General features: G+C 38.9%; 1 protein-coding gene across 1 annotated transcript; it reads right to left on the minus strand.

Annotated features, from left to right (window-relative positions):
* Positions 1 to 6,701: 6,701 nt before the first annotated feature.
* IFNG (interferon gamma) lies at positions 6,702 to 11,613 on the minus strand. Its single transcript, XM_008684259.1, has 4 exons — positions 11,437 to 11,613; positions 10,204 to 10,272; positions 9,927 to 10,109; positions 6,702 to 7,419 (listed from the first exon to the last, which is right to left on the minus strand). Exons 1-4 carry the CDS (start codon positions 11,548 to 11,550, stop codon positions 7,285 to 7,287), a joined length of 501 nt encoding a protein of 166 aa, XP_008682481.1. The 5' UTR covers positions 11,551 to 11,613; the 3' UTR covers positions 6,702 to 7,284.
* Positions 11,614 to 22,626: the final 11,013 nt, after the last annotated feature.

The raw sequence follows: 22,626 nt of genomic DNA on the forward strand, positions 1-22,626 counted from the left end.
TTTCTATTTGTCAGGGCGCCTGGGTGAATCAGTCATTTAAGTGTCCAACTCCTGGTTTTGGCTTACATCATGGTATCAGGGTCGTGAGATCAAGCCCCATGTCAGGCTCCACACCACCCAGGGTGTAGAGCCTGCTTAAGATTATCTTTCTCTCCCTCTGCACACACCCCCACCCACATGCTCTTTCAAAAAAAATTTTTTTTCTATTTGTCTTTATTTTTCTGTGGCTTAACTATGATATTCCTACTGACAGCTTTATGAGAATTTGCTTCCTGTTCTTGAGGATCTGTAAGTTTGTCACATCTTTTGAAATTGTCCCCCAGTTTTTGGATGTTTCATTCTGGAGTGACTTTTTTTTCCCACTTTTTTTTCTCTTTGCATTTTGGGTTGGGAAATTTCTATTTACTCAACTCCAAGCTCACTGACTCTTTCTTTGGCTGGGTTGAATCTGCTAATGAGCCCATCGAAGGCTTTCTTCATTTCTGTTTCTGTGCTTTTTATTTATAGCATTTCCTTTTGATTTTTTCTTAGAATTTCCATCTCTCTGCTGACATTACCAATCTGTTCTTGCATACTGTCTACTTCATCCACTAGAGCTCTTAACATATTAATTGTAGTTGTTTTAAATTTCCTGCCTGATAATTTCAACATCTGTGTCATATCTCACATCTGAGTCTGGTTTTGATGCTTGCTTTATCTCTTCAGCTTGTGTTTTTTCTTACCTCTTAGCATGCCAAAGGCTTCAGATGCCTCTAGTGTCTTTGCTTGTGTCTCTTTTCTTTATGTCTGTGCTTCCCTAAGTACCAACCCTCAGAGCGAGTCTGTGTCATGCAAGCTCTTTCATTGTAATCCATTAATATTATGCCAGAGCCCTAGTAGTATGCAGTGAGATATGGCGAAATGGAAGGGTGTTCTATGATCTTCCCATTAAATCTCAATGTTTTAGCAGACCTGTGTCTTAGGGCTGTGATCCTCACACATGTTTCTTCTTATAGGTGAGACAGGAAGACCAGAGGAGCCTGGAGTTGGAGGCGCATCCTCCATGGCTCTCTTAGAAGAATCTGGCAAGGTCTTTTCCCCTGGACAGAAGGCCATTATTTCTGGACACATTTAGTTCCTGTGTTTTCTGCTTCCTATAAGCAGATATTGGCTGTGGCTCTCTGAATTTGCCTGTCCCTCTAGATTTTGTGGTGGCAATTTGTCCTGCAAACTCAGTTTTCTGATGGGACCAAGAAAAGTCATCAATTTTCAATTTGCCCAGATTTTTCTTATTCTAAGGACTGGAATAACAACTTCCAAGCTCTTTATATGTCAGAACTGAAACTGGAAGCCTGCCATGATTTTTTCTTTTTTCTTTCTTTCTTCTTTCTTTCTTTCTTTCTTTCTTCTCTCTTTCTTCTTTTTTTTTTATCACAAGCAGCTTGGTGGCTGAGGACTCAGCTAGAATATTCAAATGTTTAGAGCTAGAATCATTTGAAGGCTTGTTCACACACGTCTGGTGGTTGATGTTGGTGTTGGCTGGAAGCTTCACCAAGACTGATGGCTAGAACATCTTCACGTGGCTTCCCCATGCAGCCTGAATTTCTCAACATGATACTGGGTTCCAAGAGCAAATGTCTTGAGAGGTGGGGGGTGGGGGGTGGAGGGAAGCCAGGCAAAAGCTGCATCCTCGACTTGGAAGTCACAGAATATCACTTACGTACACTCCACTGATAGAGTAAGTCACAAGCTCATGCCCTAGCATTTAGGGCAGGGACATACACCTCACCTCTCAGTGGGAAAAATGTCAGTCCCCTTGTAAGAATAGCGTGGGGATGGAGTAAATATATAGATGTGGTCATCTTTGGAAAATTTGATTTGTCACATGTGTATATGGGGATTCTAAGTTATCTAGTGTGATGGGAACAAAATAATTCAAGAATTTATACCTCACCATCTCGTGACTCTGAAATAATCTCACAGTGGCTTTTTCATATTTTTTATTTTGAAACAATCACCAATTTACAGAAGAGTTAGAAAAGCTTTCTATTCTCTAAATTGTGTCAGAGTAAGTTCCTGACCTGATGCCCTATCACCCCTGAATACTTTAGCGTGCATTTCCCCCACAAAGACATTTCCTACATAACCATGATGCAACCATGCAAATCAGGAATTTTAAAGTGATGTATTACTACCATTACCTCCTCACACCCCATTCGAGCTCACCAGTTGTTCTAAAAATGCTTTTTATAGCTAAATGAGCCAGTCTAGAATGTGCATTGCACTTAGCTGTCATATCTCTATAATCCCTTTCAGTATAAAATGGTTTCTCAGTCCTCGATAGTTCCTTAACTTACATAACTTTGATACTTTGAAGACTGCAGACCAGTTATTTTGTAGATTATTCCTCAATTTGTGTTTGTAAAATGTTTTCTCTTGATTAGAATAGGTTATGCATCTTTCACAGAGATACCACACAAGATAGGCTGCGTTCGCTTCACTCATCCTATCATGTAGCAACACCCTTCATTTATCCCATTATTAATGATATTCGCTGTGCTGTAGTTCATGTTGCCTCCCTTGGTAGGCTGAATAATTACCACCCCCCCACACACACACACAAAGATGTCTATATCCTAATTCCTGGAATTCTTGAATGTTACTTTACATACGAAAAGGAAATTTTCAGATATGATTAAGGAAAAATCTTGAGATGGAGACATTATCCTGAATGATCCAAGTGGTCCAAATGTCATCACAAGGGTCCTTAAAAGAGGGAGGTGGGAATGTTAGAATGAGAGAGAAAAAGAGATTAGAAGATGCTAAGCTGCAGGCTTTGAAGAAGGAAGAGAAGGCCATTGGGTAAGCAATCCAAAATGATGATAACAAGTGTGTGTTATTTTAAGCAACTAAGTTTATAATCATTTATCATGACAGCAACAGAACTAATATACTTCTCATCCCTTCTTGAACGTTCTCCACATTCTTCTAGTCTCTAATATCATCTACACCAGATTTTTTCCCTACATGTACACTCTTCTCAACTTGCTTAGAATTTGACTTCCAATTGTTTAATTCTCAAAAGTATCCTGCCAGCAAGGGTATACCAGCTATTGTGGGGAGTCACTAAGGGTGGGATTTTATATAAGAGGGTTCTCCCATTACAGGCCTAGGCTGCTGCCCCTGCTGCTCATGAGCCAAAGGAGATGACTGCCCCTACTGGCATTGAACCAGGAATCAGTGGTGTCCCCTAGGTCCCTTAGTCTAAAGCACAGGCTGCCCTTTCTCTAAGCCCCATAGTACTTGTTAGACTAGGTATGCACATAATGGAGAAAACATAAAATATAGAGAATAATTTATAACTATGGCATAAGCCCATTCAAGTTCTCTTATAGCATCTTCTCTGTCTCATTCCCAGCTTTCATCACATCGCCTAATACAGTCTGTATCACTCCATGTCTCAAAGCTGCACCAAACTCACACCAACCTCAGAGAGGAGAATGGTTTATATAGCCCTAAACCAAGGCCCACCTCCTGGGGCTTCATTTTCCATTTCATGATAATCACTTCTCAAGACAATGGACAGTTGGAATCTCTCCCTTTCCACAGAAGTATGGTCTGCTTCCATGGTCCAAACAAGATAATCTCACAGTAGTCCTCCATCTGTAGATGTCAAAAATTCTGCATCAATCAATCTTAAGTACTAATGAGTGGAGACACCAACAGCAATTCATATCAGTTGCAGCTGTGCCAAGAGCAGCCCAATTTCTTTTCAACCTTGCCTCATCAAGATTGAAAATTTTGAATCTGAGTCTCACCCACTGTTACTTAGCTACCCAATAATTAAAATAATGACCCATGATTATTGTCAAGGACTAAAGTGACTCCTTTAAACCAACTATTTCACTTAACTCATCACTATTTCCTACTATTGTGAAAGGGTTAAGTGAAATAGTTGAGAAGAAAGCTCCAGGCACCTACCCCTTTCTGTTCTTGACACTCACAACCTTGCCACTAAAGCCAGCGAAACTAATCTCATTATATCCATTATCCTTGTTTATGTTAGTGATGTAAGAAGTCCAAGACTCACAACACACCCTTATGTACTTTCCCTTTTATGACCTCCCCTCCTACCCATAGTCACTGGGTCTTTTGGAATTCACAGTCTAGCACCAACCAAATCCATCATACCTCAACTTCCTCATATTCAAAAGATAAGCCAATCCTCCCCCAAAGACACTGCTTCCCCCTCATCTCCTTCAAAGGATGGCTGGTTTTCTCTCTCTTATCTTTTGAGCCTGGAGGTGTGACAGATATCCTTTCTTCTAACCATTTCTTCACCCTCCTTCAGCAATGTGGATATATTCTTTCCCCTCTTTAACCAGCTCAGAGTTTATCACCAATTTACTATTCCCATGACCTCCTTGTCTTCTCTTTCTCTGTCCTACTTCCTTAGCCAAGTCTGCTAGATGTAACTCTCTTTACTCTATATCTTCACCCACAGCTCTATACAGATGGAGAACACTCAGTTACACCAACTGATGTCCCTTAACTTCATGAACTGTGGACCTCAAGTGGGCCCTTAAAGCTGGCTGGCAGTCCACACTGCACTCCCTTGATCTGTTCATTCTTCCCCTCCTTCCAAGTCTCCAATACCTCCTCTGTAAACTTCAGCCTCCTATTTCACTGAGAAAACTTTAAACAACTAGCTAAAATTTCCAAGACTTCTCACCACATTTAGCCACCTGCCCAAATCAGAATTGACATAATCTGCCTTCTCACCTGTTAATAACAATAAACTTTCTATGCGTCTGCCTAAAGCCAGTTCCGCCTGTGTCCTCCGTTACCTTTCTTACTTAGTCATGGAACCGCTCTGCAGGTCTCCCCTCTCTGCCCTACATCACCTACTATTTTTTCCTTATTTAGATCATTTCCATCAATGCATAAACATGCAGTTTCTTCTCCCATCAAAAGCAACAACCAAAAAATGTAAAACTTCTTTTAATTGTTCGTATCTTGACAGGTACCCTTTCCTTTGGTCTCCTTTGCAGCAAAACTTCTAAGAGTATTTATGTTTGTTGTCTCTAATGTCTTTCTTAATTTCCTTGCAGTCAGGCTTTTGACCTCACCCTACATCAGAATTGCTCTTGTCCAAGATCAACAATGGCCTCTGTGTTGCTGAATCCAGGGGTCAGTCCTCAGTCATCATCTGACTAGACCTATCTGCACTTGACAAAATTTATTCCTGAAACACTTTCTTCACTTGGCTTTCAGGATGTCTCACTTTTTCAGTTGTCCTCTTATTTCACTGGCCATTTCTTTTCAGTCTCCTTCATTGGCTTCTCATTAGCCTCTTAATGATCGCATGCCTGGAGACTCAATCCTTGCACTCTTCGTCACTCTGTAAACTCATGACCTTCATGAGTTCACATGGTATCAGGTCCAATTTACTATTTACATACCACATGGTATCCAGGGCCATTAAATGGCCCTCTCTATGCCTCAACTCCCAAATGTATGTCAATTGTCCAGTCTTCTCTCCCAACTCCAGACTGATCTAGCCAGTCGCCTCCTCAGCACCTCCACTTAGAATCCTAATGGACAGCTGAAACTTTATATTCAAAATTGAACTGACTTTCCTCCCCAAACCTGCTCACTCCAGTTTCCCATCTCAGTTGATGACAGCTTCATTTTAGTTGCTCAGCTAAAAAAATTGAGTTATTCTTGACTCATTCTGCTCCAATACACTGGTCTTCTGGCTTTTCTTTTACCACCCAAGGCAAATCTCCACTTTAGCGCCTTTGCAAGGCTGTTTCCCTTGCCTAGAATCCAAATGGCTATCTCCCTTACCTCTTATAAGTGCTTCCTCAAATGTCATCTCTTCAGTGAAGTCAACTCTAATCACTCCATTTAAACCTCTTTCCCACTCACTTGGCCTTACTTATTGTTTTCCCAGTTTCCCCATCTTGCTTTCCTTGTTTTGCATAGCACCTAACACCTTCTAACATGCATGCAATTTACTAACATTTTATGCATTTGGTTTATTATCTGTCTCCCCCTTGCTAAATTTTCAAGTTTTCCAAGGGCAGGGACTTTGTCTGTTTTGTTCCTGATGGTATCTCAGTGCCTAGAACATCACAAGGCATAGTTGCTCCAATAAATATTTCTTGAGTGAAAGAATGAACTTTCACCACAATATTATGAGGAAGGCACAATTATTCTTTTTTATCACATGAGGAAACTAGAACTTGGAATCCATTAAAAGTTACACTACCTGTAATGGCAGGACTAAGATTCCAATCCAGGCCTCTCTCTTTAGAGCTCACACTCACTATTTCATACCCAATGGTATTTGCCCAAGGTAGACATAAGAGATGGGGGATACCTAGGTAAAGGATGCAACAGGGAGTTGAGGGAGTGGTAGAAATAAATCTTTGAGGGCCAAACTAAACAATTTGGACTACTTTCCATGGCAGAATCTCTGAAGTAAATGGTAACATGATTAAATTTATATTTTGGAAAGGTAACTCAAACAGCTGTCAGATGGAGTGGGGGAGGCAACAAATTGCCAGTGGAGAGAAACACCACATTTCGGGCTTCATTCAATTCTAAGATTTCCACAGCTAAAAAATAACTTTCTTCCTATTAACTCATTAGAGTGTAGTTCATTTACCCCAGTCCTCACCTGGAAAAAGTCTGACACAGCACAAGTCATTATGAAATTTTGCTTTATTCATATATATTAAATATTGATAAACTAAACAAATCAATTACTTTCCATTTGAGTACAGTCATAGTTGTCAGTGGTATTCTGAAGCACCAGGCATGAGAAGAAGTGCTATGTTCTTAATCAGGAGACAAGTTGTATCACCTGACACATTCAAGTGGTGTCTGACATGCCATTAGAGCAGTGGCTCATTACACAGGCATGTTCCCAAATAGGCAGGGACTGGATGGCACTGTTGCCTTTGTAAGTGCTCAGTGTATTAAGTGACATAAATGCACAACCCACAGGGTCTTACTTCAGTTGGCTGCCTACTTGGTCCCTGAGATTAAGCCTTGAAATCACAGTCTTGCCTAGTCGGTCAGGAAAAAAAGGGAGGGGATTGAGTGAAATAGTCACAGGATACAGGAATTATAAATAATACATATATTAATAATCATTTTCATTACATAAAAGTTGCTATTATAAATACTTTGATTGATGAGTCTAAAAATATATTCTTCATATAAATAATGTAAAATATTAAATATTAATAAATAGATTTAGATTTAAAAATTCAAATATTGCAGGCAGGATGAACATTATTTCGATGCTCTGCGGCCTCGAAACAGATTCTGACTCCTTTTCCGCTTCCTCAGGTTAGATCTTGGTGAGAGATCATTCATCACTTTGATGAGTTCATTTATCGCTTTGCGCTGAACCTGCATATCATTCACCTATTGGGAAAGAAAGCAGCAAAATTAATTCCAGGCATACAAGCCATCAGGATATTACGCTGTTAATATCATGAAAATGGAAGTATTCCTTCAAAACAAATGATTTTCACTGGCAATACATTACCTTAATATACAATGGTGGTTTCTTCACTTATTAAGACTAAAATTATAATTAAATTGCTAGTTGTGCTGTAATATGATGGGGTGCATGATATATCCTTAAGTTTACTGCCATAGAATCCTCAAAATTATATAGTGGAAAGAGCCTTGAAGTGGAGTGACAAAAAAAGGTAGGTTTGAATCCTGTGTGTAATAACTCTGACTTTGAACCAGTCACTCGACCTCCCTGAACCTCTGTTTTCTTATCGAAACAATGAGGAGATAATTGCAATCATCTCTAGACTCCCTACCAATTCTACCCACCTTGTACTTTAATTGATGTAAGTATAAGATGAGTTACTATAGGTCAATGGTTCTCACCTTTGGTGTGTAGCAGAATAACCTGGAGACCTAATGAGGAACTCAGAGACCCAGATGCATGAAGTGAGAGAAGACCCAGGCAGTTGTATGGTCACTAAGCTCTACAGGTGACTCTGTTACTCACCAAAGTTTGAGAATCACCAATATAGGTTCAGTACTTTGTAAACACCAAGTCTAAGACAGATGAATACTGTAATTTCTCATTTCCCCCCAATTTGGTCAGTTTCATCATTTCCACAATGGGATAAAAAAAAAAACACTAATCATATTCATATGGCAATAAGCAATTACTGCCATTAACTTTTAAAATCAGGAATTGCAGCAAATTTCCCAGCACCTTTCCATCCCAGCAAATTGAAATATTTCCTCACTCTAACTCACAGGACCATTTAGGTGAATTCACGTTTAATAAAATGGGGACCATTTACTTTCATCTTGGCTCTGCCACTATGTTTCTTTCTAATACTGGAAACACTGTGACCACCTTGCTACACTTCTGAATAACTAGAGGGATTCTAGGCTTCGGGACTAATTATTAAAAAGCATAACATTCTTATATATTAGCAAGTGAGCCAAAGGGGAGGGGACGATGGTTGAGAGCTCACTCAAAATCACCCATCATGAAGCAGGAGGCTTGCAGCTTCCAGAAGGATGGGACCACAGATTTTTTTCATGGCCCAGTTACAGCAGAGTCAGAAAAAGTTTCTACCAGCTGTGTTTGCCAGTGATACATTCTACTTTCCAGTGTTCTGGGTATCACCAAGAAACCAAAAGACTCATCTAGGACTGTACGGCAAGCCAGGGGCAGCCCTGGGTCAGGAACAAGTGCTTTTTCAGCGTCTAGCCTGGGGCCAGAGGGGATCCACTGACCATTGGAAAACACTATCAGTGGAACATGGTAATGGTTTTAATGATTTTCCAAACTACTTTTGTACCATCTAACATACTCGAGACTAGAGAAATCCTGAAGAACAAGCACTTATCTGATCTGAGAGGGGTGAGAGGCAGGGCAGGGAAAAATGATAGCTGCCACACATCCTGAGAGGACAAGTCATCACAGGACCCCACCCTTTCTCATTCAAATTTTGTACATCAAAGCCAAACCCAAAGGATCCAGTGGCCCTTGTCTCCTAGATAAAATTTTGGAAAATGTGATTTATCTTTATGTTTCAAAGTTAACTTTCAGCTTCTAGAAACCATAACTTTAAACACGCAAGGCAGTTTCATGAGATAAGGCTTGAGAACCTAAGGATTTCTCCAGCTAAGATAGCTAAGGATGCAAAAGTTGATAGAACAATTTCTTCATAAGATATAAATTCTATTTTCTTCTCTAAGAACAAACACTCTTGCTGCTACTTAGGCAGTACCATATGAGAGGTTGACCAGAGCCAGGCAAGAGAATGCGCCCAGTGCCTTTTCAAAGACCAGAGCCTTTGCTATCTCATTCTCTCTTTCTATCCATGGCACTGTGTAATTTTAGAGCAAAGGAGACCATAGAAATTAGAGTGACCCCAAAAGCCTCCTTTCGGGATGAGGAAACTGAGCCCTAGCCAAGCCTGTGATTCATCTGGGGTCACAAGGTTCCTTGGTGGCCAAGGTGGGAGGAGGGCACAAATCCTCTCCATTCCCACCCACCCCTGCTCTTTCCATTAAGACCTGCAGTCTACTGTGGAGGCAGGAGAATTTCCATCACACAAACAAGGAACGATGAGAGAAATGCTTCTCAATACTCCCCCCACCCCAGGCTCCTTCACTACTTCCTCCTCACTGGATTTGTCCATTCACCTGTCTCTGCACAATAAACATAACACCAGCATTTCCCCCCAAATCACAAAATTAAATGATTTCCATACTGACTTGGCAAAGTCACCCAAAAGCACAAATGGAATTACTAAGGAGGAGTTTTGGCCATGGGTTCATTTCATAGTTTTAACAACTGTACCCAGCAGCTGACCTACTTTCTGGAAAATCAGTATTTTACAAGAGCCTCTGCAATGAAACCAAAGAAAGAATTAAGATCAACTCACGGGAATTTGAATCAGCTTAAGGAAGTCACTCCGCTTACTGGTACTGCTGTTGAAGAACTTGAAAAGCATGTCCTCCTTGATGGTGTCCATGCTCCTTTGAATGACCTGGTTATCTTTAAAGTTTTCGAACAGTTTCAAGTAGAAGGAGACGATTTGGCTTTGAATGATCGTTTTGTCACTCTCCTTGGAAGAAAAGAGCACAAAGAAAGTTTCTATGAATTTATGCATCAGAAAATAAGCAACAGGAAAATCAGCCAAATGGAAATATTCAGCTTACCTCTCTCCAGTTCTTCAAAATATCTAAGAAAAGAGGGCCACCATCTGCTACATCTGGATTACTTGCATTCTTAAAAAAAATGAAAGAAAAATGGTTTTCAATTAGTCCATTAATTTCCCTAAAAATGTACTTAAAGTTTTATTGTTGACAATATCCGCTGATTTTCTTTTCAACACTATTTAGTAAAGCTGGTATGTTGATTATAACCAAAGACTATCATGCCATTTTAACTTCTTATTTTCTAGGATATCCCTTAAGTTGCAATATTACAAAAGAACTCAACAAGCCCAGTGATACTTCGATTGTCCTAAATAACTATAGTGAGGAAAAGGAAGTATTTTCAAGCCTAGTAAAAAAATCAGCAAAATCATCTCACTATAAAATACTGCCCCCCTATGGTACTGGTCTCCATAACATCTACTCGTGACCTCCTATATGGTATTATCAGCTTTAAAAGACAGTTCCAAATGTGTGCATGTGAGAGAGGGTTTTGACGATGTGAGAATAAAATAACTTCTGAATGCTTGAATATAACAGCTCCAATTATAATAGCTACATTTTGGACAAATGATAAAATATTTAAAATGAAAAAATGATTTTAATTAACCATAAATAACATTTTTAAAGCTCGTGAAACAAAGCAAACAAACAAAATATAGGCCTGACTAGAACACCGACAAAATCTCAGCAAGTGACTGAGTTCGAGAGTAATTCATAGACAACATAGACAGGGCAGTAGGACTTTAAAACCACTTTTTGGAAAAACACCTGTAATTTTTTAAGCCAAAACTCGAAGGACCTCACACTGTTTAATTGATCATTTCAGATTACCATATTTAATGCTAATCTTGACCTTTTATTGTCACCCCCGTAGTACTCTGAGAAGTCAAAAACTAATAGCCAGTCATTGTTTCAATATACGTACTACTTGACATCACAATTGAATGGATTCTCACCACAAAATTATCAACATCATCGTGCTTTATACCCCTATCAATCCCATCTTTTGGAAGATACGCAAAAGCCCCCTCAGTCTCTATAGCAAGTTGAGCAGAAGGTAAAAGCAATATCTAGATCATTTAGTTAAAAAATACATCTAGTAAACAGTCAAAATAACACCAAGTCTTCTCAAGATGACTGTGGCCTCGAGATGGCAGCGTATCAGAAAGACAACTCCCAGTCAACATTCAGTCATTTCAACCACAGCAAGTGTTATTAAAAGGTCATACTTACAAAATATTCCTTCAGGTTTTCTATTTCTTTAAAAAACATGGCCTGACAGTAATAGCCAGAAGAACACAAAATCACACAAAGCTGGAAAGCTAAGATATAGCTTGTATAATTCATCGTGTCGTAGTTCGGCCGAAGTAGTTGAAATCAGTAGCTCCCGGGTTACGCTGATCAGGTCCAAAGGACTTAGCTGATCTTTCTTTTCTAATAGCCGACCTACAGACAATCAGAAAAATGTACTGCATCTCCTTCTGCTGCTGGTATTTATACCCAGCTGAAGTCCTCAGGATTACGTATTTTCACAAGTTTTTTTTAGATGAGATGGTGACAGATAGGCGGAGATGCTAGTTTGTATTAATAACTATGGTTTTGTGGCATTTTGGTGTTGTAGTTAGAGTTTCCTTTCAACTCCTTGGGTCTTTTGACGATGAGACAGACCCATTATGCCCACCTGTGCCATTCTTGTGGGATCCTTTGAAAGCACTTTTACTTCACACCATTCAGGGATTGGAAACTTTTTGCACCTCCATCCTTTACCCTTGTAAATTGTTGAGTCGTTATCCACAGAGCGCATTGATCATTTGTTTGTGGTCAGGAGCAGGTAAAAAAGGAAATTCTAGGGGAGCTCGAACCTTTACAAAGGGGGGTGCCTTTTAAAATTTTTCTTGCAAATGACCAGAAAGCAAGGAAAGACTGTGGTTAAAAGACCAAGGTGGTAAGGAAGTTCTTCATCAAAGTTGGTTAGTAAAATGTCTACCACAACTTTGCATTGCCCTGGACAAATACTGCCCAATAGAAATATAACGTCAGCTAAATAGGTAAGAAGAAGAAGAAGAAGAAGAAGAAGAAGAAGAAGAAGAAGAAGAAGAAGAAGAAAGAAGAAGAAGAAGAAGAAGAAGAAGAAGAAGAAGAAAGAAGAAGAAGAAGAAGAAGAAGAAGAAGAAGAAAGAAGGAAGAAGAAGGAGAAGAAGGAAGAAGAAGGAGAAGAAGGAGAAAGGAAGAAGAGAAGAAAGAAGAAGAAGAAGAAAGAAAGAAGAAGAAGAAGAAGAAGAAGAAGAAGAAGAAGAAGAGGAAGAAGAAGAAGAAGAAGAAGAAGAAGAAGAGAAGAAGAAGAAGAAGAAGAAGAAGAAGAAGAAGAAGAAGAAGAAGAAGAAGAAGAAGAAGAAAAGTAGAAAGAAACAGGTAAAAATAATTTTTAAAATATGTTGTATTTAATCCAATATATCCAAAATATCATTTTAATATGTATCAAACACACAAAATTATTAGTAAGATATTTTACCTTTCTTTGTCATACCAAATCCTAGAAATCCAGCACGGATTTTATACCTACCGTACATCTCAATTTGGACTAGTCATGTTTCAAATGCTCAATAACCACATGTGGCCGGAGGCTACCCTATTCAAAAGGGTAGCTCGGATGATCAATTGTTCCAAATAACCATTAATAATGGAGAGTCTTTTTCTTTTCTTTTTTATTTCTTTTCCTTCCACATACCAAAAAATAAAAAAAAAGTAGGATTCTTTCTCCTCCCTCAGTATTCATTTATGAAGTAGAACACTTCAGGATGGCACAGAAGGCTCTCCCCTCTTTGGTTCCAACCCACGTTGCACTTCAACCCGCACTCTGTACACACTGGAGTGTTGTGTTATGGGCGCAAACTTGAATCCTGGCTCCATGACTATCTGGCTATGTGATTTTGAGGAAGCATCTTAACTCTTCTGTGACTCAGTTTCCTTGTCTTTAAAATGGGACTAATAGTAGTTCTTCTTCCAGACTTCAGTTGAAAGTTAAATCACTTGATACACATGAATTTTGCCGGACATGCAGTAAACACTCAGTAAGTTATCTGTTGTTATGTAGGCAGGTTAGATGACCAGTCGTTCCTAAACAGAACACACCCTGAACCTTTGCTTATGCTATTCCTTTGGCCTTGAGTTCCCTTCCCCCTCATCTGCCCCTCGGAGTGGTACCCATCCATTCAAGCCCAGGCTAAAAACCATTATCTCCATAAGTTCTCCCCAAATTCCCTTATTAAAATTAACACCATATCCTCCATTCAGGCCTAGCACTTGCTTCATACTTTTTAAAGAGCCCTGGCCCCTCGTTCTCAGGTTACTCAGGTATTATCTCCCCTGCTAGACCGAGTTCCTTAAAACCAGAAATTGTTGTATTGCTTATGTAACCTTCTTTTGTTCCCTAAAAGGATTTCAACATGGAGATGTACCCATAGACAGCTCTGAATAAATGTGAATCTGAATGCTCATCTGAAGATCTACTCTGAGTTCTTTTCCCTCAAGTTCTCATCATAACACTGTCAGACCTAACCTGTAGGAAACTGGTTTTTAATTAAATGTGATTTATGGTCAATGTTGGAAACACGGTGCTATGCCTCTTTAGCCAACTCTTGCTTACTGGGATAATCCCATGTATTATTTTACGTGCAAAAGGCTAGAAAACTCTTTGAGGGGCTATCTTCCCAGAGAATAAACAAGATAAAAACCTATCTGTGGGACAAAAGCCTCATGTTAAACAAGTAAAAAGTATAGAAATTACAGTGCTGGCCGTAAAGCTCCATTGTAGCTCTCCTCAAGAAAAAAAATACAGATAATGTGCTCACAGAGTGACGTAGTGGCAAGAAAGCCTTATCAGAACCTTGAAACACTCTGTAGGCACTCACCACCATCTAGGAAACCAAGGGCCAAACTTCTAGATCTAGGTACTGGAAGGAATATTCCCAACTTTCTCAAAAGGAGTAAGGATTGGTCTTGCTCATCCCTTGATTTATCCACTGAAATATGGTGTTGGGGGTGAGGAGTTAAGAGCAGTAGGGGCCATAATTGGGAATTATATATTATCTGGGTGTTTGTAAATTGGGTATGCCTATTCAAAATACAGATATATATTAAGAATATGTTTACAATATGGTCAGGTGTTTGGTATTAGTAACTACATGACTAAAATCCAAGTTCTAATAACTTGATAACATGACCAAGCACAGCACAGAATTATGGAATTAGGGAGATTATCTATGGTCTATTCCCTCACTTTTTAGATTTGTAAATCAAGATCCAGAAAAACAAAGTGATGTGCTTAAATTCATTCAACTGGATAATGCAGAGCCAAGTCTAGAACCAAGATCTTTTCCCTAATCTACCTGTCCCCCAATCAGTCAATATCCATTAAGATTATTGCATATGTCTATAACTGTATTAGGTATGTGAATTCAAATAATTACATCCTATCAGGCTTTGGTTTCTGGGATTGTTTTTTTTTTTTCTGTAGAATTTTCGAGATAATAGTCATTCTTTAATTTCTTAAAAGATAGTTAAGACTGTAAATAAACGTTTTAAAATTCTCAGTTAGACATCCCATCAGGTCCAACGTCATGGGCATGAGACCACATGGACACGAGACACAATCTATCAAGATTCTGCACTTGAAACAGCCTACATTTAGTTTTAAATGCTCTTTTGTCACTTTTTTAAAGTTCCTAATGATTTTTTAACAAGGGGCTCCATTTTCATTTCACACTGGTTTCTATAAATTATGTAACTGGTCCTGTATCCCAGGCTAGAATTGAATCACATTTAATTAGATTTTTATCTTTCGACATATGATTCCTTGGTTCAGAATGTTGTCACTACAATAGTATTTCCTTTTGTGATCTTTTCCTGTCTTGTCAACTTTACCAAAGAAGACATTTCTCTCTCTTTTCTGCCTGTAAAACACCTTATGTTACACATGCAAACTAGAGGTTTCACACCTTGTTTGTTCAGCCAACACTGAGACTGCAGAATAATTCGCCACGAAGATATCCTTTAAAAGTTTTACAAACCCACCAGAAGCCCAAGTGTGACCATATTACTAAAACAAAGGGGCTGAAAACTTTCTTTTTTCTTTTCAGCTAGACTTTCTTTCTGAAAACTGGCTATGGTTATGCATTAGGCGTCAGCAAGATTTTTGATCGTATCTCATGCTATCCTCATTCTTTACTGAGTAGGTAATCGTAAGACAAAATTTACACCTTGGTTACCCTTTTTCCTCTGTGATCAGCAGTCATATCCCTAGTGCTCACAACCAAATTATCTCATCCAGACTTTGGTGTAGATTTCTTCCGCCGAGTATGAGTCAATATTGGATCTATGCCCCCACGCTATTTTGACTCCCGGAACTCCTGACATCACGCAAAGTGAGCCTACGGAAGAAGAATGACATACAGAATGGAAGTCCATGCGGAGTCAGATTTTCCCCGCAATTTGACTCATAAAATCCCGTATGTTAGAGCTTTTCGTGCCATCTACGCAACTTTGAGAGGTGGTTCAAAGAATATAGAAGACACTAATGTAACACAGTCATCGGCTCGCAATATTCTCAATTGTAAATCAGATGGGACTGAGTATTGATAAACTAGAGATTAAGGCCATGCTTGGAAGGTCATGTTTTTATTCCACAAGGAATTTTAAAGCACTTATTAAGTGTTAAGGACTATGATTGGCATGGGAAATCAAAGAAAGATAGGAGAGCTCTGTTGTGAAAGTATGTTATATCCTAATTTCAATCAATTAGGAAGTCCTTATTGAGCACCTACTACATGCCTATAGTTTTAGGAATTACAAAGAAGTTAACAGGAAGACAATCTAGCAGGAGCATATGTCACTGCATTGGTAACTAGGACTGATTCCTCCATTCTGGATACTGAGTATGTATCCATATTCTCCTTCTTTTCTCCACGTGTATCCTTTCTGGGAGGGGATGGTTCATACACTAGAAGAGGATTGGTCATTGTGCCATGCCTGACATATGCGTTGCATTCTCTCCTCCTGTATCTATGGCAGGTGTCACTAGTCAATCATGGCATTCTTTTCTATGTCAAAGCTTAACTTTAACCTCTGAATCCTCTTCAACACTGAGGTCTATGTAGGTACTGCCAATTCATGAATGTTTCATTATCTATTTTCCTTCTAGGGGCTAAGATTTACTTGTTGCTATGCTTCTTACCTAGATTTGCTAGATGAATTCTTCCAAATTACAAAGAAGTAAAAGACATTATCTCTTGCTCTGAGAACATTAGTATTAGAGAAAATTATTACAACTCATGAAGTAATATAGGGTAAAGATCTTTGGCCTAACAGGAAGGAGTCTCAAGTTCTGGTCCTAGATAAGCTACTGGTATGATGTGGAATTTTAAGCAAAGACTTTGCCTGTGCCTACATGTCAGCCATATCATCTGTGAAAAAAGAGTTGGATCCAATGAACTGTGTTTTCTTCCATTTCTAACATTCTATTTTTCTACGACTATGGTTTACAAAGAATGTAAGACATTACTAAGAACTAAGGTAAATGAGGTACAAACTCCAACAAACTTAAGAATTCAAAGAGAAATAATTGTCTGAATAATGGGAAAGTTGAGGAATTTCATCAGTGGCTCATGTTCTGAATTTAAGGTGAATTTGAGCTTTGAATTTGAACTGAGCCTTGAAAGATATATAGAATTTGTAAAGTCGGATAAGGAAACCCCCCCCCCCCCGCAGTTTGTAGTTAATCCTAAAGGCCATGTGCTTCTTTTCCCAATGATCCCACAAAGCGAGTTTTCCTCCAGATGGTCCCTAAAAATGGCAGTAAGCTTTGAAAACATGTGCATTTTTCCACAGGAGACATACCTTTCTATCTCTCATCATAAAAGTTCCATAAAGTACATTTAGATTTTCCCCAGGCTATGTGCAGGAGGAATTCTGCATCCATAACCATTCGATAAATAAGTATTTTAAATTAGGGTTTGATAAGTCATTATTACTGTGTCCTCAATCCATGAACCAATTCTTGAAGTACCTGAACCACATTCCTATCTATATGTTTTTCAATGGAAAGTTGTGGGTTTTTTTGTTTTGTTTTGTTTTTAAAGATTTTATTTATTTATTTGACAGAGAGAGACAGCCAGCGAGAGAGGGAACACAAGCAGGGGGAGTGGGAGAGGAAGAAGCAGGCTCCCAGTGGAGGAGCCCGATGCGGGGCTCGATCCTAGAGCACCAGGATCATGCCCTGAGCTGAAGGCAGACGTTTAACGCCTGTGCCACTCAGGCACCCCAAAGTTTTCCATCCTTATAAAATTAAGTGGGATCTTTTAAATAAAAAACCAGACAACCCAGAAGAGCACAAGAAAAGAAAAAATCATCTATGAATTTACTGCCCATAAGCAAATACTGTTAGCACTTTGGTACAGATTCTTTCATAATTTTTTCTATATACTTATCGCTGTGTCTGGCACAAAATTATTCCTCAATAAACTAATGTGGATTAATTAAATATGAAGAAAAATAACGCAGTGTTTAAGCCCGAAGGCTCCGGAGTCAGGCTGTTGGGTTCAGTCATGACTTTGCTCCTCACTCTCTATTACGTTGAAGTGAGTTACTTAATTTCTCTGTGCTTTGTTTCCTCGTATATAAAAAGGTGATTTAAATTGTCGCTGTCTTGAAGGATTTCACAAGTATAAATTAATATGTGTAAGGGTACAATACCCGACATACAGTAAGAGCTGGATAAATGTTAGTCAACCCCACTTACATCTTCCAATACCCTGATCTAGTCTTCTTCCTGACACATGGGACACTTCACAGCCTCTTGCCATTAAATGCGATCTTGTGACTTTTCCTGGACAGTCTGTTTTAAGTCTATGTGTGTTATTTCTGGGCCAAAGGCTGAGCCCCTGGGAAGACTTCTAGTTCTCTCTTCCCTTGCTATGGTGGAAATCATATGTTTTATGGAGATGAAACACAGAAGATCAAATACATATGTTACTTCTACTTTCTTTCAGAATGCCTAGAATAATAATAATAATATAAAGGAATAAAAAGTTTATAAAGCCTAAAAGACAGAAAGAACAAGACACCAGCAGATGAGAAATGCCAATAAAGTTATAAAAGATGGACAGAGGTTGAGCATATGATAATTGCCTTCAACTTTAGGTTTCTCCACTGTGACAAATAACAGGAAGCAGAGGAATTGAACAAGATGAAAATCAGTTCACATTGTAAAAGTGCAGAAGATTCAAGACTTGGTCTATCAACAATCTTTGAAACAGGAAGTTCAGGGTGGGATTGAAAACAGGACAACTAGTTGAAATACATGTAAGACGTAGTTAGATCCCTTCCAGCCCACTCAGTCAAGCCACTACCCCTGCTACCCCTTGTTTGAAAACTGAACATTTGCTTTCCAGAAAGGTCCTAGATATCTAGCAGAGCTGAGAAGGAATTGTCTTGATAAGATTAAGATTTAATTGAAAGCCATTACACTGAACAATAAGACAGTTAGAGTTCCAAAATGCTTACTGTCAAGCTTATAACTGCCAGGCAAGTGATTAAAAGATTTGTCTTTAAGAAAATTGATTAGCCCAAAGGAAAAGACATACTGACAGTTAGGGTTTCCTCTAATGAAATATGACAGTTTCAAGCATCACCTGCTAGGATACTTGTAAGTCAGGAAGCTCTATCTATGCAAATAAGGTACCCATTCCAATAACTGGGACCTTATTATTAAACACAAAAACACAAATGACCATAAAGCACTTCAGAAAACACTGTAGGGTAAAGACAAAGTTCCAAAAACCAAATAGAAAAAAATAATAAAGTCAGAGGAAAAAGAGACAAAGCAGAGTTTTTAAAAAATGAGAAAAAGATCAAAAAGTAAGAGAAGATTCATGAAACAAGAACATTTACAGACTAATAACCTCTTAGAACTTACAAATACAGAAACAGAAGTTTAAAAAGCAATAGAAGGGCTGTAAGATAAAGTTGAAGAATTCCTCAAGAAAGGGCAAAATGACTGAGAACTGGAAAAATACTAGAAAATTACGAAAACTGAGCAGTTGATTCAGGAAGTTCAACACCTAAGTAATAGGAGCTCCAGAAAGAAACAGGAAAACATCAAAGGAAGAAAATTATCAAGGACATTACTTAAAAAATTTCTCCATAACTAAAAAACATTAGCTTCCAAAATGAAAAGCCTAATGAATTCCCAGCAAAGTGAGTAAAAACAGATGGATCCAGGCTACGTTATTACATTTCAGAGAATCCTGGATTCAGAGAAGATCCTCAAGGCTCAAGAAAGAAAAGCAGGGGCGCCGGGGTGGCACAGTCGTTAAGCGTCTGCCTTCGGCTCAGGGCGTGATCCCGGCGTTATGGGATCGAGCCCCACATCAGGCTCCTCCGCTATGAGCCTCCTTCTTCCTCTCCCACTCCCCCCGCTTGTGTTCCCTCTCTCGCTGGCTGTCTCTATCTCTGTCGAATAAATAAATAAAATCTTTAAAAAGAAAGAAAGAAAGAAAGAAAGAAAGAAAGAAAGAAAGAAAGAAAGAAAAAAAGAAAGAAAGAAAAGCAGATTACATACAAAGGATGAGGAAATAGAATGTCATCTTACTTCTCAATAGCAATTCTGGAAGCTGGAGCAGGAGCAATACCTTCAAAGACATGATTAAATCTGAATAAGTAATGTCCAGACTAGAATTTCATATTCAGCCAAACTATCAATCAACTGTTAGGTTAAGGACTTTTTAAAATTCGTTTCAGATCTCATAGCTTTATTTCCCATGTACCCTTTCTCAAGAAGGATTTTAAGAAAGTTGAGAAAATGTTTAACTAAAATGAAAAATCAATTAAAGAAGAAGACCTGGACTCCAAGAAACAGAGAATCCAACACAGGGAAGAAGCCTGAAGATTTTCCAGCAAGTTATGAAGGTAGTCCCAAGAAGACAGTTGTGTAGCAGGGCTACCGAGTAACCAGCACTGGTTGGAACCAAAGGACTGAGGAGAACCAGAGGATATTTCCAAGAAAAAAGTAATTAAGGGGCACCTGGGTGGCTCAATGGGCTAAGTGTCTGCCTTCAGCTCAGGTCATGATCCTGGGGTCCTAGGATAGAGCCTCACATCGGGCTCCCTGTCTGCTTCTCACTCTGTCGCTCCCTCTGTGCTCTCATGTTCACTCTCTCTCTCTCAAATAAATAAATAAAAATTCTTTTTAAAAAGTAATTAATATGTATTTGCCTGTCAAGCTTATAACTGCTTGATGAGAGAAATTTCATCCCTGTGAGAGACTGGGGCTGGGAGATGGTGAATTAATAAGGGGCGTGTGGAAAACTGAGAAAACCAACCAAATAACAGCAGACTCCAGGAAAAACAAATATCGTACAAGAGATAAATGCAAAACATACAACAAATAATGCGAACAATATTTACCTAATCATAATAATGCAAACTTTACTCCAAAAAACGTAAAATAGCTATAAAGGGAAGATAGGAGAGAGGGGAGGCTAAATATATGCATATACAGTAAAATAAGTAAATCATAATTTTTCATAGAAGGAAGGATATTGATGCTATCTAAAAATGGGAAAAATGCAATATAAGAAATGGTTAGTGAAATAGCTGAGAACTGAAGCTAAATGAACTGAAACTGCCTTAGAGAAGAGTGTTTCAGAAATGGAAATGCATGGATCAGGGACCTTATAGTATTATAAGCTTTGTTATAAGCTTTATAAGTATTTGCTAAGTTTTAGAGTCCCCAAGACCAGCCTCATTTCTGACACCAACTGCAAGTTCAGGGGTCCCCAGACCACCCTCAGTTTCAACAGTTTGTTAAAATGACTCACAGAGCACAGAAAAGGCATCATATCCATAGTTTATTATGCAAAAGATTAGGTTTCTTACAAGCAAAATTTTAATACAGACTAGAATCAGCAGAGAGAAGAGGCACAAAGGGCAGAGTCCAGAAAAGTTCCATGTTCAGAGCTTCATTTGTCCTCTCCCAGTGGAGCCGTGATCAGTGCAAACTTTTCCTAGTCGTGAGAGTGACAGTATGCACGGCGCTTTGTCCACCAGGGAAAGCACTCCAGCCTTAGTGTCAACACTTACACTGGGGCTTTTGTAGACTTAGTTGACTACCTGCGTGACTGACCTTCCATCACAGCCCTTCCAGAGGTCAAGCTGACACCCTGTGGCCCAAGGCCCCCGACATAAATCACATTGTTAGCATAGACTATCTGACATGGCCCAAGGCCCCAGGTAAACAATAATACTCATCGAACAGGGCTTAGAGGTTACCACCCAGCCGCTGAGGGGAAAGGCCGCCTCTGTCTTTGGACAAGGTTAATCCATTACTGGGTAATACGATTTGGGTTTTTTTTTCTTTTTATACAGTTTGTTCTGCTATGACATTACATATCATATATAATATGTATAATATAATCATATGTTAATGTATAATATATATGATTACCTCATACCCAATTGATAAGAAAAGGATATTGATAAAATATGGAATTCACCTTGGTTCATCCTGAATTTTTCCCAGTTTTAAGGGAAAAGGCAGTTAAGTACAGCTTCTCTCACCCTTACGCAAGAAAACCTTTGTGATATTTGAAGACCTTAAGGAAAAAGTCAAAAAGTTACAGATGTGTTTTACGTTAGGGCAGGTGGTGATTGGTTTCATGGATTCAAGAATTGTTAGCTTTCCACTCTCTGGGAAGCAGGGAGTACAGAGGAAGAAACTGAAAAGATGTTCCTCCTATTTACAAACAATGGATAAATTAAAATGTTCGCACTCCAGGTAGGTTTTTACTTGGAGCAAAAATGCTTTCTATCAAAGGCAAACGTCCTCGGGCCCTACATCTCAAAAGCGGAAGTTGCAGCCAGATTTTTAAGGCTACAAAGGACTGTGATGCTAGGTGGAAACTTCTCTCGAGATTTAACAATCTTTGCGTGTTGATTCGAATTCTTGTTGTTTTTGTTAATGCTCTGAGTGTAAAGCTGGAGAGGTATTATATAGAGTGTCCCAAACCTACGTGTCCCCCCAAACCCCGTTATTTTTAGAGATTTTGCAGAACACGAAGTTTTCAAAATATGATGTGTTAAGCCAGCAAGGCCTCTACATGTATTACTTTGATAAAAATAGAAATTATTTTTAAAATGTTGTTTAAGTGATACATGTAGTCATTATTGGTACTTTGTTGTGGTTACTTAGGGTAAGCCTCCTGTGCATGGTACAGTATTTCTCAGATTAGCTGAGGCCGTTGTAAGTCAAAACAGAATGTAAATTGAAGGCTTTTAACCTCAGTGTGAAGACAGCAAAGTGCAAGAAAATCTCAGTAAATCTGTATTTAGCCTCAGGGAACTGAAACAAAGCGAGAAGAGCTTGTGCTG

Source organism: Ursus maritimus, unplaced genomic scaffold (assembly GCF_017311325.1).
Source record: "Ursus maritimus isolate PB19 unplaced genomic scaffold, ASM1731132v1 scaffold_21, whole genome shotgun sequence".
NCBI classification, from domain to species: Eukaryota; Metazoa; Chordata; class Mammalia; order Carnivora; family Ursidae; genus Ursus; species Ursus maritimus.

Bases quoted from the DNA above. Each gene is read 5' to 3' on its own strand.
- IFNG (XM_008684259.1), bottom strand. From the start codon at position 11,550: ATGAATTATACAAGCTATATCTTAGCTTTCCAGCTTTGTGTGATTTTG. The intron at 10,273-11,436 runs GTAAGTATGACC...ATTTTTTTTAAG, and splicing joins AAAACCTGAAGGAATATTTT to AATGCAAGTAATCCAGATGT. The intron at 10,110-10,203 runs GTAAGCTGAATA...TTTTCTTCCAAG, and splicing joins TTTTGAAGAACTGGAGAGAG to GAGAGTGACAAAACGATCAT.